The sequence below is a fragment of the Oncorhynchus keta genome, chromosome 25 (genome assembly GCF_023373465.1).
Source record: "Oncorhynchus keta strain PuntledgeMale-10-30-2019 chromosome 25, Oket_V2, whole genome shotgun sequence".
NCBI classification, from domain to species: Eukaryota; Metazoa; Chordata; class Actinopteri; order Salmoniformes; family Salmonidae; genus Oncorhynchus; species Oncorhynchus keta.
The window spans coordinates 14,090,392-14,103,476 of NC_068445.1; the positions used below are offsets into that span (position 1 = coordinate 14,090,392).

Sequence of the window (13,085 nt, forward strand, 5' to 3'; positions counted from 1 at the left end):
GTGTGCAAATCTAGAAGATTAGGGAGGTAAAGGAAATAAATAGGCCATAGAGGCGAAATAATTATAATTTAGCATTAACACGAGTGAAAGATGTGCAGATGATGTGCAAGTAGAGATATTGGGGTACAAAAGAGCAAAAAGTGAAATAACAATATGGGGCTGAGATAGTTGGGTGGGCTATTTACAGATTGTCTGTGTACAGGTATAGTGATCGGTAAACTGGCCGGCTGCCATGCAGTAGCAATTGAGCCTGGGAACAAGGTTACTGTGATCATAGTTCCTGTTTCCCCTAAGATAGCCGTCTGCGTCATCTATAGTCTAATGCTTTAACTTTCGTTTTAAAAGGTAGACTCAGCAAAATCACTTTGCCATGAGCAGCACCGCAGATCATTGAGATGAGCGATGGAAGACTTTGCTCTCACACACCCTACGCATGTGCAAGGGTTCACTTCACGTGGTCGACAGGGCACTAAAACAGCGGAGGAGTGTCGCGCTTCAACACTCTGGGTCAATTTCTGCAACAACTAACTACGCAGTTTACTTTCTGCATCTACGTCATATCGCCGAGTCTACCTCTATTAAATAGGCTATTCAATGGGATATACATTTAGCACTGTAATAAATGACAGTCAAAGTACACAAAAAGACAGCATAAGTTTCAATGGCAATAAGCTTTTTATTTAAACATTAAGGCAGTGTTTTTTTAATTTTCATTGTTACACTGCTCTCCACAAAGCTTGCTGGTGGGCATGTAGAATTAAACAGTGCGAATAGTTTTTCTGTAAATACCAACCTTGCAGCAAGCCACATAAATATTTACATCTTTTCAGTTCTATATACAATCCTTGCTATTATACAGTGGGTTATAATAATAAAAAAAGAAATCATTATGCACAATATGGTTGAACATTTGTCAATGCCATCTCTCCCGCCCACCCTTGTACAATACAGGGATCGCATCGGCCATCCGACTAATTGGTTTATCGTTCGTCTTGAATGATTATTTTCATTACAAATGAAAGGCTAACTTCTAGCACGGAGAGTGACATGACAGTAATCAAAGCAAGCAGTTTAAAGAACAAACAGAAACCAGAGGGGGAAAACATCCATCCTTAAAATACACATCAGTACATTTCAAACTGATTCTTCTAGTTTCCTCTGCTATTTATTTAGCTGAAATGTAGATATGGTTCTGTCTTCCTATCATGTCAAAATGTACTGTCACTTTGCTCTCCCAACGACTTAATGAATAGTAAATTGATATACAAGTAGAGAGGCCGAAACTGTTTTATTGGGCCCAGTTCTAAACGTCTAATTTGACCTCCACCTTGACTGACTAGATGTAAAACATGACCAGTTGAGGTAGCCAGGGTAAGAAGCGTTACATTATCCAGTGAAGATGAAGGGGGAGGAGAGCACAGGCAGTCCAACAACTGTTACACATGTTCATGACTAACAAGTCTCCATCATGACTAACTCAACCCGCTCTCAACTAGTGGCCCGGACAGGACAACACACCGCAGTCGCCCTCAACAACAGTCACACTGAGAATAGCTGTGAGTCTCTTGCTTCAACACTCAATTACAAGCCATGAACACTGTCACATACCACATCAACAACAAAGAGAGGGCCTTTAAAAAATGGGTACAAATTTAAAATCACACATGGTAAATGAACACCAAACTGTTGGACTTTTAAACCTCCTCTGAATCAGGATCATGACAGAATGTGTGACAGTTAAGAGCTAAGGCTGTGACAGATTTAGAAGAAAAAAAATCAAAAGAGGGACGTTTCATCTGCTCTTGGTTTCAACATTTCCCTGCATGGACACGTATAACCCTGGCATGAAGAAAAATAATAGGAAAAAAAAGAAAAGAAAATTGTGCGTCACTTGGTAACTTCAGTACTGTATTATGTAAAATAAATGGCACTTAACACTAGAAATATCTTATAACTGTACAAAATCAGGTCTCGATAAGAAGGTGCATCTGGCCTGGCGTAAGGCGGAGCTCCTCTTCCTCTAGACAGTAAAAGATCAGAGGTCAGACTGTCACAACAGGCAGCCCCTAGAGACATTAGGAGTTCCCTCCAAGAGACAGGCTTCCAGCAGGCCAGCTGGGACTCACACTACAGCCACAGCCAGCACCGCCATGGACCAAGAGGCATAGAAACATTGATGGCTTTCATTTGTCACCTCTTTAATGCAAGCAAATTCCAACTCTGATGCTGGGAAATTTGCCCTAAAGCAGCTTTAAGGTTGGTCTCCACCCACTCAAAGCGGACTAGGTAATGTTTCACTAGAACTGTGATTGTCGCTGGAGTTTGGGAGCACTAAAGAATGTTGGTGGCAAGACCAAATGAAAGAGATGTTAAAGGAGGACGCCTCCACAGTAGGACTCTACATTCGTCTTCTCCAGTCCATTCTCGCCTGCCCGAAAACAGATTCCTAAAAATGCCGTTGTGAACAAATTGACAACTAAGTGCTTAACATCCAAAAACATTCTCAACAAACACAGATGTGGTTGATATAAAAACAGTGAGAAAGTGTCACTTGTCTCTTCGTGCCGTCCATCACACCCACAGACCGCTCTCTCTATTAGATGTCTGGAGACCATAATGCCACCACCGTCCTCCAGTAACGTTTCAAATGTATGATGACATCAGCAATGGACAGCATGTATACCCTGTAAACCCCCGAAGATAGATCATTGAAAATAAGAGATAAACTGACACCATCAAAACATTCACAATCAAAAGTACTAAAGGTCTCAGCTCACTTTCAAACACAGGACTGGACTGACTGGATTTAAAAAGGAGAAAAGAAAATAAAGACATTGTTTTCCTGTGTTGGTTTTCTCCTCCTGTCCATCATCTGATGCATTCTAACAGTAGTAGAAATACACAGGCCGTCTGAACTCAGTGTCCACAGTACTGTACAATAGATGGCATGCCTGGCTACATGCCTGTCCGCCTGCCCTCCGCACAGTGAAATGACCCAGTGTAGGAAGACCACTTCCCTAGCAGACCTTTCCAAATAGAACTCTGTGTGGTTCGCACCCTGTCCAAGGGGTCACTGGCGAAAGAGCGAGAGAGACAGACAGACAGACAGAGAGAGAGACAGACACTTCTGTGCTGATGCATGTCCACTATGGTTGGGTTTGCTGGTCAGAGGAGGCAGCAGGCTTCTCCAAGCTGAAGATCCAGGTTGAATCCCTGTTTAGAGCCCTGACATGGCCGAACAGAGCAGGCTTCCTGTACAAGCAGAGGACACATCCATCCTTGACCAGGGCAAGTGAATCACTCCGCGGGCCAAATGAAAAACACATGAGCATCAGATTATGGGGCCGTACCAAGTCCCTTCCACAAACCGTAGAAGACACTAGAACAGTATACAAACAAGCGCATGAGTTGATGTGTCCGTATCAATAAGGCCAGTAAGAGGGGGAAAAATGAAGTAAAAAAAAAACAAGTGATTTGTCCTTTAGAGTAGTCCTGGAGTGACTGCATACACTGAAACACTAACACACAGAGCAGCAGTGTTTCAGCACACCACCATCGGTGCTTGTGATCGTCAGTCAGCTGTGTGAGATGGGAGGCCCAGAGGTCAGGTCCTGTCGTACTCCCTTGCTGGGTGGAGATGGAGCTGTAGAGTGGAATGGTGTGTGTGTGTGTGTGTGTGTGTGTGTGTGTGTGTGTGTGTGTGTGTGTCACGTGTGTTCCTGCAGCAGCAGTGGAGGTGGTTAGTTGGCGGGTGCTGTTCTGTTCCATGGCAGGGTCTCTCACTCACTGTCAGACAGGGTCTCATACTGAGAACACAGCAGGGGCTTGGGCTCCTCCTCCCAGGACCTGCCCTGGCCCTGAGCCCCTATCTGTCCAGAGGGGGTGGGGGAGGGGTTTGACACCGGCATGCCACTTGGGAAACGCATGGTCAGGGGGTTACATGGGAAGGGTGTTGCGCCTGCAAGAGGAAGAAAAGCAACAATAAATCCTTGAGTACTGACCATGATGCCATAGGCAGCAGAATGCAGTTCACACGGTTTAAAGGTGATGGGTTTCCGGTCTTTGATACAGTTGAATATGAGCAGTGAGAGATGAGATGTTGATGGAGGTGAGAGGCAGTGAGAGATGAGATGTTGATAGAAGGTGAGAGGGGCAGTGAGAGATGAGATGTTGATAGAAGGTGAGAGGGGCAGTGAGAGATGAGATGTTGATAGAGGCGAGGGGCAGTGAGAGATGAGATGTTGATAGAGGTGAAGGGCAGTGAGAGATGAGATGTTGATAAAGGTGAAGGGCAGTGAGAGATGAGATGTTGATAAAGGTGAGGGGCAGTGAGAGATGAGATGTTGATAAAGGTGAGGGGCAGTGAGAGATGAGATGTTGATAGAGGTGAGGGGCAGTGAGAGATGAGAGGCAGTGAGAGATGAGATGTTGATAGAGGTGAAAGGGGCAGTGAGAGATGAGATGTTGATAGAGGTGAAAGGGGCAGTGAGAGATGAGATGTTGATAGGAGGTGAGAGGGGCAGTGGGGGCAGCAGCAGTACCTGTGGAGGAGGGCCGGTCCTCCCAGACACGGTTGGTGACAGGCGTGCGGCGGTTGGCATCCCCCTCAGAGTGGACAGAGGACACAGAGGAGGGTCTCTCCCCCCCTGACAGGCCCGGCCCGGGGGATTTGGCCTTCCGCCCGTTAGAACGCCCGCTGCCCTTTGGTTTCCCCCCACCTACACAAAAAGAGACAGAGAACACAACGCAGCCCTGTGGTTTAGTGGACAGTTCTATTCACATTTATCTACCATACATCTGAAGTTAAAATTGTGAGAAACTAGTCTAGCAAAGCTGAAAGAATTAATAATTCACTTGATTTGTTACACATACAGTACTGTTTCATAATGGAAATACTGAGCCCTCTGAACACCAGTACATACAATCCACCCAACAGCCCTGCGACTTGGATTGGAGGCTTATGACAGAGGGAGATTTACGAGGTAATATCACACCTTGCAGTGAGTAAGAGTCCTCCGTCCGTCCATCAGCAGGGAGCATAGCGGCAGGCACACTGGCAACCATGGGGTTAATAGCATTGGAGGAGGGAGGGCGCTCCTCGGCCTGTTCATCATACTTTCCCATCAGGGCCTTTCTGATAATGGCCTCCAGCCCTATGGTGTTACCGGACACCTCGGGAGCCGGGTGGCTGCGTATACTCACAGGTCCTGAGAGGCAGGAAGTGGCAGGGGGAAGTTAGAGAGGGCATTGAGTAGCGGGAGAGAGAGCGAAAGAGAAACATGGATAGAGGATATGGTAAAATAGAAGACAAATGGAAAAGGGCCAACATGAGAACGGAGGAGTAAGGGAGAGAAAAGGACGACAGGGACAAGAGAAAGCAAGAAAAGGGAGTGAGAGAAAGAGAGTGGAACAGCAGAGAGGGGAAGAAAAGTCCAGTCAGCACATCCTCAGAGAGAGATGGAGAGAGACATGTTGGTTTGTGCTGACGCAGCTTTCAGTCTGTCAGTGGGCATTATGTAGGTTATGAGCCTCCAGAGGATAGCCACAGGAGAGAGAGGTGATGGACTCTAAATAACATCCAGCATGTAGCTCCTGCCCTCTCCAGTCTCCTGTGAGTAGCCATGCTGATGCACATGCCCCGGAGCCGCAGCCAAAAGCCGAGCTGTGTCAGCTAGGGGCTCATCAGGGGAACATGGCCATATGTATACCAACTGGAGGAGAACCTCTCTGCTGTACCATGCTGATCTATACCACAACAGAGTCACATAAACAGAACATCTCGCTAACAGTCTACCATGCCTAAATCACAGAAAAACTACTACTCTAAGCACATTATACAACATTGTGGTTGAGAGTAACAATAATCCACCACTCCCCACTAATATCCCACGATCATTTCTAGAAATGATGTATCTTACCTGCAGTGGTAGAGGCAGGCATGTTGAAAATCTCTGTTCCTGGCTGACCAGGATCTGGATGTGGAAACAGTATATTTAGAGCATAGTCTCTCTGTCTATGACTACAGTATCTACAGTACCAATGCTGTATGCTGTCACTGTGGTGGTGGGACTCACTGAAGTCGGCGTCACTGCCGACCACGGTCATCTTCTTGATCATCTCCTGTTTCTTGGACTTGACGATGGCCGAGGTGCTCTCAGTGAGCTTGCTGAAGAAGGCTGGGGGCTGGGAGGTGCTGGGAGGGGAGCGAGAGCCCATGCTGTGGGGAGATGACCACATCTAGTTAGCGTCCGGAGAACTACTGCTTCCTACACTACGGCTATTTCCCTCCTTTTTAAATATTTTTTTTTTTTTACCAAGAGTAGTCTAGAGAATGATTTCTATCTGTGTGAGGAAGGAGGTAGGGTGAAACCTTACCCCTGCTCGTTGGGGTAGGAGGCCCCTTGTGTCTCTGGTTCAGACATGGCTCCGGCAGGAGACACGGGCTCAATGCCGTCTGTAGACATATTGACAGGTGACACCTTGGGCTGAGGTGGGGACCTGGGAACACACACACACACACACACACACACACACACACACACACACACACACACACACACACACACACACACACACACACACACACACACACACACACACACACACACACACACACACACACACGAGCCAATGTGGTCTGGCTGATTATGCAGTCATCTAAACAATATTCAATATCATTTAATGTCAGTAATATTTCGGTATCTGCATTTCCACATAGGATTAAACGTAGTACTTAACATGCGACACCCTTAGGAAGATACAGAGCTGTGCCATATACAGTATAAAGTTTGGACCAGTACCTGTCTCGGGCACGATCCCCGCTGGTTCCCTCTGGAGTGTAGCGAGGCCCCTGGCTGGGCTCCTGGGAGGCAGGTGGGGCCTGGGGGGCGCTGGGGGGCCGGGTCAGGTCCAGGACAGAGTTGCTATGGTAAGACTGCTGCATAGGGACCTGCTGCTGGGCCTGCTGGCTCTGCCGGGTGTAGTCCTTGGTGATCACCTCCTGTTCCCCACACACACACACATCACAGATACAGGTCAGACACAGCATCTCTCCTTCCGTCCTGTCTGCTTCTCATTCCTACAGACTTTAAGAAGAACTGTACGGTAAATGTAACAGTGATATGATATGTAAAATATATTCCTGTAGTTGTGTGGGGGCTTACACTGATGTGCTGGGCCAGGGTGACCACCCTCTGGCTGCCTTTGACCAGGGGGGACTGGGGCTGCTGGCCCGGGGACAGCCTCTCCTCAGAGGGAGGCCGGTACAGACCGTGCTGCTCCATGGGCATCATCTTCTGTTGAACTGAGGGGACAGGACAATACACACAGGGTGGTGCCCACAGCGCGCACACACACACACATTAAGCAGCACCACCATGTAGACACAGAGGGGACAAAGAAGGTGAAAATTCAGTTTTCTGGGTCAGTTTGAAGACGCAGTTTACAGGAAGTCTAACTACCGTGTATTAGTTTTCCCTGTTTCTAAAGGTGAAAACTGACGAGAGCTTGTTGTAAAATGATAGAAAATATATATATTTGTTTGTTTATTCTAAGTCCCTTATGTGCACAGCATACGGTGTGCTCGATAAACATTGCATAAGTGACACATCTGCTGTGCATAAGAGCCTAACGATAGGTTTCCTGCTGCAGAAATCCTCAAAGTGTTGTCAGCCAGTGGCGTTGGATGTGTCAAGCTACTTCAGAACACTACGGACTTATTCATGTACTGAATTCTCCTCAAAGGAGAGAAGCATAAATCACTGACAAGCTTAGCGGTGACATAAAATGGCAACTCAATACTAGGAAGGTGTTCTTAATGTTTTGTACACTCTGTGTGTGTGTGATATATATATATATATATGTGTGTGTATGATTATATACACCTCTTACAGCATGTTATACCACAACACTCATCTGGCCTCGACATGCACACACTTTCCCTATAGGCATGTCATAAATATTGATGTAGCACATAGCTTTACAAATGGAAAAACAAGAAAACAATATTGCATTTCTAATGATGGAAAAGCCGCATTGAGCGGTTTGCATGTGGAAAAATCAGAATAAATTACAGTGAGGCGTAATAAGGACATGCAGAGATTTGGGGGCCAGAAGCTGCAGCACCCCCCCTCCCCCAGGATCTTTTTATGGGTCTCTCCACCACCCGTTACGCCCTCTCCCTGCCCCCCACCTCCACCCCCCTCCAGAGGATGATCAACGCTGTCTGGAGCCCCGGGGAGGCTGTCTGTCTGTCTGGTGGCTGGTGGGGCGTTATTCTCGTGATGCATCCTGGCAGGCTCGCCTGACCGTTTCCTACTACATTTCACACTGGTTTATATTGACACCGACTGACACACACAACCTCAGCTTTCTCTTTAGTGATTTAGGTACAGTGCCTTGCGAAAGTATTCGGCCCCCTTGAACTTTGCGACCTTTTGCCATATTTCAGGCTTCAAACATAAAGATATAAAACTGTATTTTTTTGTGAAGAATCAACAACAAGTGGGACACATTTATTTGATATTTCAAACCTTTTTAACAAATCAAAAACTGAAAAATTGGGCGTGCAAAATTATTCAGCCCCCTTAAATTAATACTTTGTAGCGCCACCTTTTGCTGCGATTACAGCTGTAAGTCGCTTGGGGTATGTCTCAATCAGTTTTGCACATCGAGAGACTGACATTTTTTCCCATTCCTCCTTGCAAAACAGCTCGAGCTCAGTGAGGTTGGATGGAGAGCATTTGTGAACAGCCATTTTTAGTTCTTTCCACAGATTCTCGATTGGATTCAGGTCTAGACTTTGACTTGGCCATTCTAACACCTGGATATGTTTATTTTTGAACCATTCCATTGTAAATTTTGCTTCATGTTTTGGATCATTGTCTTGTTGGAAGACAAATCTCCGTCCCAGTCTCAGGTCTTTTGCAGACTCCATCAGGTTTTCTTCCAGAATGGTCCTGTATTTGGCTCCATCCATCTTCCCATCAATTTTAACCATCTTCCCTGTCCCTGCTGAAGAAAAGCAGGCCCAAACCATGATGCTGCCACCACCATGTTTGACAGTGGGGATGGTGTGTTCAGGGTGATGAGCTGTGTTGCTTTTACGCCAAACATAACGTTTTGCATTGTTGCCAAAAAGTTCCATTTTGGTTTCATCTGACCAGAGCACCTTCTTCCACATGTTTGGTGTGTCTCCCAGGTGGCTTGTGGCAAACTTTAAATGACACTTTTTATGGATATCTTTAAGAAATGGCTTTCTTCTTGCCACTCTTCCATAAAGGCCAGATTTGTGCAATATACGACTGATTGTTGTCCTATGGACAGAGTCTCCCACCTCAGCTGTAGATCTCTGCAGTTCATCCAGAGTGATCATGGGCCTCTTGGCTGCATCTCTGATCAGTCTTCTCCTTGTATGAGCTGAAAGTTTAGAGGGACGGCCAGGTCTTGGTAGATTTGCAGTGGTCTGATACTCCTTCCATTCCATTTCAATATTATCGCTTGCACAGTGCTCCTTGGGATGTTTAAAGCTTGGGAAATCTTTTTGTATCCAAATCCGGCTTTAAACTTCTTCACAACAGTATCTCGGACCTGCCTGGTGTGTTCCTTGTTCTTCATGATGCTCTCTGCGCTTTTAACGGACCTCTGAGACTATCACAGTGCAGGTGCATTTATACGGAGACTTGATTACACACAGGTGGATTGTATTTATCATTAGTCATTTAGGTCAACATTGGATCATTCAGAGGTCCTCACTGAACTTCTAGAGAGAGTTTGCTGCACTGAAAGTAAAGGGGCTGAATAATTTTGCACGCCCAATTTTTCAGTTTTTTATTTGTTAAAAAAGTTTGAAATATCCAATAAATGTCGTTCCACTTCATGATTGTGTCCCACTTGTTGTTGATTCTTCACAAAAAAATACAGTTTTATATCTTTATGTTTGAAGCCTGAAATGTGGCAAAAGGTCGCAAAGTTCAAGGGGGCCGAATACTTTCGCAAGGCACTGTAATCTAGATAGCAATATTTTCACCTTATTTCTGGAACATTTTGTGAGGTGAATATCTGTAAGGAAGGTGTCATTACTAACTATAAATCAAATACTTACAGAATTACTATACTCATCATAAACCTTCTCCTAACATTACATTGATAGATTGATAACAAGGCTACTTTATGTAGTTTCTAATATGGAACTCTTGAATACTACAGGTGAACTAAGATTGCAATATGAGGGGGGAGGGGTGCCACATGGTAACGACAGCCACATCCTCGATGAAAAGGAAATTAAAATAAGCAGCAATGAATGTTATGCTGAAATCTTCCAACCACTGAGCCATCTATGAATGATACCTTAAAGGGCATCTAGGATCTCTCTCCAAGGAAATACCAATTGGGTTCTTTGTACCATTTGTACCATAATAAATGGTCAACACATAGGTCTTTTAATAAAAATATATAGTCATTGAATAATTTGATTTATCCAGCTCGTAAGCTGCTTTCTGCTCCTTAATATTATGTCTATGTAAGCTCCAGTTTAGACTGTTTCTTCTTCTCAATGTCAAAACGTGTTAAATAATAATTAGATGGTCACGTTTGGATATATATATATATATTTTTATAGTTCTCTACGTTACACAAAAAAAATAGCATAGCGTAGAAAAGAACACAAAAAAATAAATGTCAAAAATAATTTGGACTGATTTGATAATGCCCAACCACCACAGCGTGCAATAGGCCACAGACGGACGAGGGGAGGGTCTGGGTGATGAGGGGACCCTGGGATCCAGAGCGTCTTACCATCACTGGCGCTGTTGGCCACGAGCGAGCCCGTCTCTGGCATCCCCGTTTCACAAGAAATTTGACGCATGATAATCGCGTTTATGAAGTTGGCCGCAGTCATGGTGGTCTTACCGAGTGATCGGAGCTCTTGTTCCTGAACGGACATCGCTTTGTTTTGAGTCTTTTCCCTACTAGGCGTGCCACTTTCTCCACGGCCAGCAGCGTTATCCGACTGGGGGGGCAGCAGGTGAGGGGGTCGCCCTGAGTGGTGAGAGGCTGAAGAGCCCTGGGGGTAGGGGCTGGGGTAACCCCCTTGGTTAGGGCTGGCCAGCTTGGGGTCAGATTTGCTGGAGGATATAGAGGGCCCATGTTGGTCTTGGGTGTGTTTGGGAAGGCCTCCCCTACTCTTGCCCCCATCCCGGCTCATTTCCTTAGAGTCCATGCTTTGTTGGTAGGCGTAGCCTGGGTAGCGATTTGAGCCTGGCATGGACCTGTGAGAGGAAAACAAAATCACTAAAACAGTCAGTAAACATGCCAACCACAGATGAACCTCCACCACAGTCTGCACATCTTATTTAGAAGGCACCTGCAGTAGGAGATACTTTGCCATTTATCCAACCATGTATGTCATGCATGTCACCAAGCAGGTTACCTTAGCACAGAGGGGTTGTTGTGGTCGCTGACAGGCAGACTCTTGCCCCCAGTGTTGTGCAGGACGCTGGGCCTCTGCTGGACACTGTCCTGGGTGCGAGGGGACACCGGGGAGTGCTGGTGGCCATAGCCAGAGTGGGAGGACGGCCTGACACTACCACCTGAGCTGTGCTCTGTGCCTGAGGGAGGGAGGGTACAGATATATTACACACAGTACAGAGCTCATATCATCTCATAGAACAACAGCATAGACATCCAATCATGGTAATAACATAATAATGTAATAATTGAATAGCAGACAGACAGACAGTGAGTGGGTTGTTATCTTTACACACCTGGTCTCCAGATGGGGGCGTGTTCCACGTTGCCGTGAGAGATCCCCTTTTCTCTGTCCCTGTCTCTCTCCCGCTCTCTGTCTCTGTCTCGTTGTCTCTCGCGATCCCTCTCTCTCTCTCTCTCCTGTTCCCTGTCCCTCTCGCGGTCTCTCTCCCGCTCCCTCTCGCGGTCTCTCTCCCGGTCTCTCTCCCGCTCGCGGTCAGCAGAGGATGGTGTGCCGTGCTGCTTGCTCATGTGTTGGGGCCCAACTACACAGCACAGGAGAGACACAAACAAAACACAGATGAGTCCGTCACACAGCATCACATTTAAAAACACAGAACGCTGGCTGGTGTAGAGTCCAGTCCAGTACCTGGTGAGATGGGAGAGGAGGTGTATGGCTGGCTAGGGAAGGCTCCAGGGATGTAGGTGATGCGGTCCATGGGGGAGCCGGAAGACCCTGCAGAGGGAGGGACCAGGACAGGTAAGTGTGGCACCTGAGACAGATCGATGATCCCTGGGAACAAGAAGAAAGAACAACACTAGTCAAAACTACAGACTGCGCTACACTACACTGGTTCAGCTAGGCTACTTTGTGTGTGTGTGTGTGTTTGCACCATGACCAGAGTGAGGCTCACCGCGCGGGGCAGCAGAGTAGGGCAGTTGGAGGGGCTGGTCCCGTGGTGAGAGCCCCCTCAGCAGGTCTGAGCGCTGGGCAGCCATGGCGGCGGCTGCAGGCCACTGGTGCATCTGCTGGGAGGTGATGTAGTCGTTGAGCAGCGTCTGGCGGTTCTCCAGGGCCGCCGTGTCGGGGAAGCCCCGGATCAGGTAGGGGTAGGGGTGAGGGTAGCCAGGGTTAGGGGCCAGGTGACGAGGCAGGTAGTAGGCTGCTAAATGAGGAGGAAGACAAAGAGACCATATAAAGCCATAGTCACGTACACCCCCCCAACAGACAGAAAGAGCAGTTATTGAAGGAGCTCCTACGTAGAACTGTACAGTGGACACAAGAAGGGTCCAATCGTGTACTATGTACCTGGGTCAATGGGGATGCCCTGACGCAGGGCAGCAGGGTCAAAGGCCAGGGGGATCTGACCTCGGTACACGTCAGCCCCCAGACCCTGCAGCAGACGCTCATACGACGCCAGAGATGCCTGTTGTTGGGCCTGTTGTTGGGCCTGCTGCTCGGCAACGCCCGACAGCGGTGACTTGCCAGAGCTCATCTCCCTAGGGGTGGGTGTGGACTTGCGCTCCTGAGGCTGATTCTTATTGGAGCCTGGACCCCACAGAGGAGAGACGGGAGAGAGAAAGATGCTTCAGAACACAAACACGGTGGGCTTCACATG

General features: G+C 47.2%; 1 protein-coding gene across 14 annotated transcripts in view; it reads right to left on the reverse strand.

Moving 5' to 3' along the window:
• Window positions 1–652: 652 nt before the first annotated feature.
• LOC118357847 (nuclear receptor corepressor 2-like) overlaps window positions 653–13,085 on the reverse strand; it is a 145,901-nt gene continuing 133,468 nt past the window's right edge. For 9 of the 14 annotated variants that reach the window (XM_052478722.1, XM_052478721.1, XM_052478724.1 and 6 more), the window contains 14 exons: window positions 12,776–13,015; window positions 12,381–12,632; window positions 12,116–12,259; window positions 11,763–12,011; window positions 11,429–11,606; window positions 10,795–11,267; window positions 7,164–7,303; window positions 6,801–7,000; window positions 6,376–6,498; window positions 6,075–6,217; window positions 5,919–5,972; window positions 4,995–5,207; window positions 4,542–4,718; window positions 653–3,958 (listed from right to left, as the gene is read on the reverse strand). In XM_052478722.1, coding sequence (XP_052334682.1) covers window positions 3,780–3,958; window positions 4,542–4,718; window positions 4,995–5,207; window positions 5,919–5,972; window positions 6,075–6,217; window positions 6,376–6,498; window positions 6,801–7,000; window positions 7,164–7,303; window positions 10,795–11,267; window positions 11,429–11,606; window positions 11,763–12,011; window positions 12,116–12,259; window positions 12,381–12,632; window positions 12,776–13,015 — 2,765 coding nt within the window. In that variant the 3' untranslated portion in view covers window positions 653–3,779. The remainder of the gene's footprint in view (window positions 3,959–4,541; window positions 4,719–4,994; window positions 5,208–5,918; window positions 5,973–6,074; window positions 6,218–6,375; window positions 6,499–6,800; window positions 7,001–7,163; window positions 7,304–10,794; window positions 11,268–11,428; window positions 11,607–11,762; window positions 12,012–12,115; window positions 12,260–12,380; window positions 12,633–12,775; window positions 13,016–13,085) is intronic. The other 5 variants (XM_052478728.1, XM_052478720.1, XM_052478727.1 and 2 more) reach the window with 5 other exon arrangements.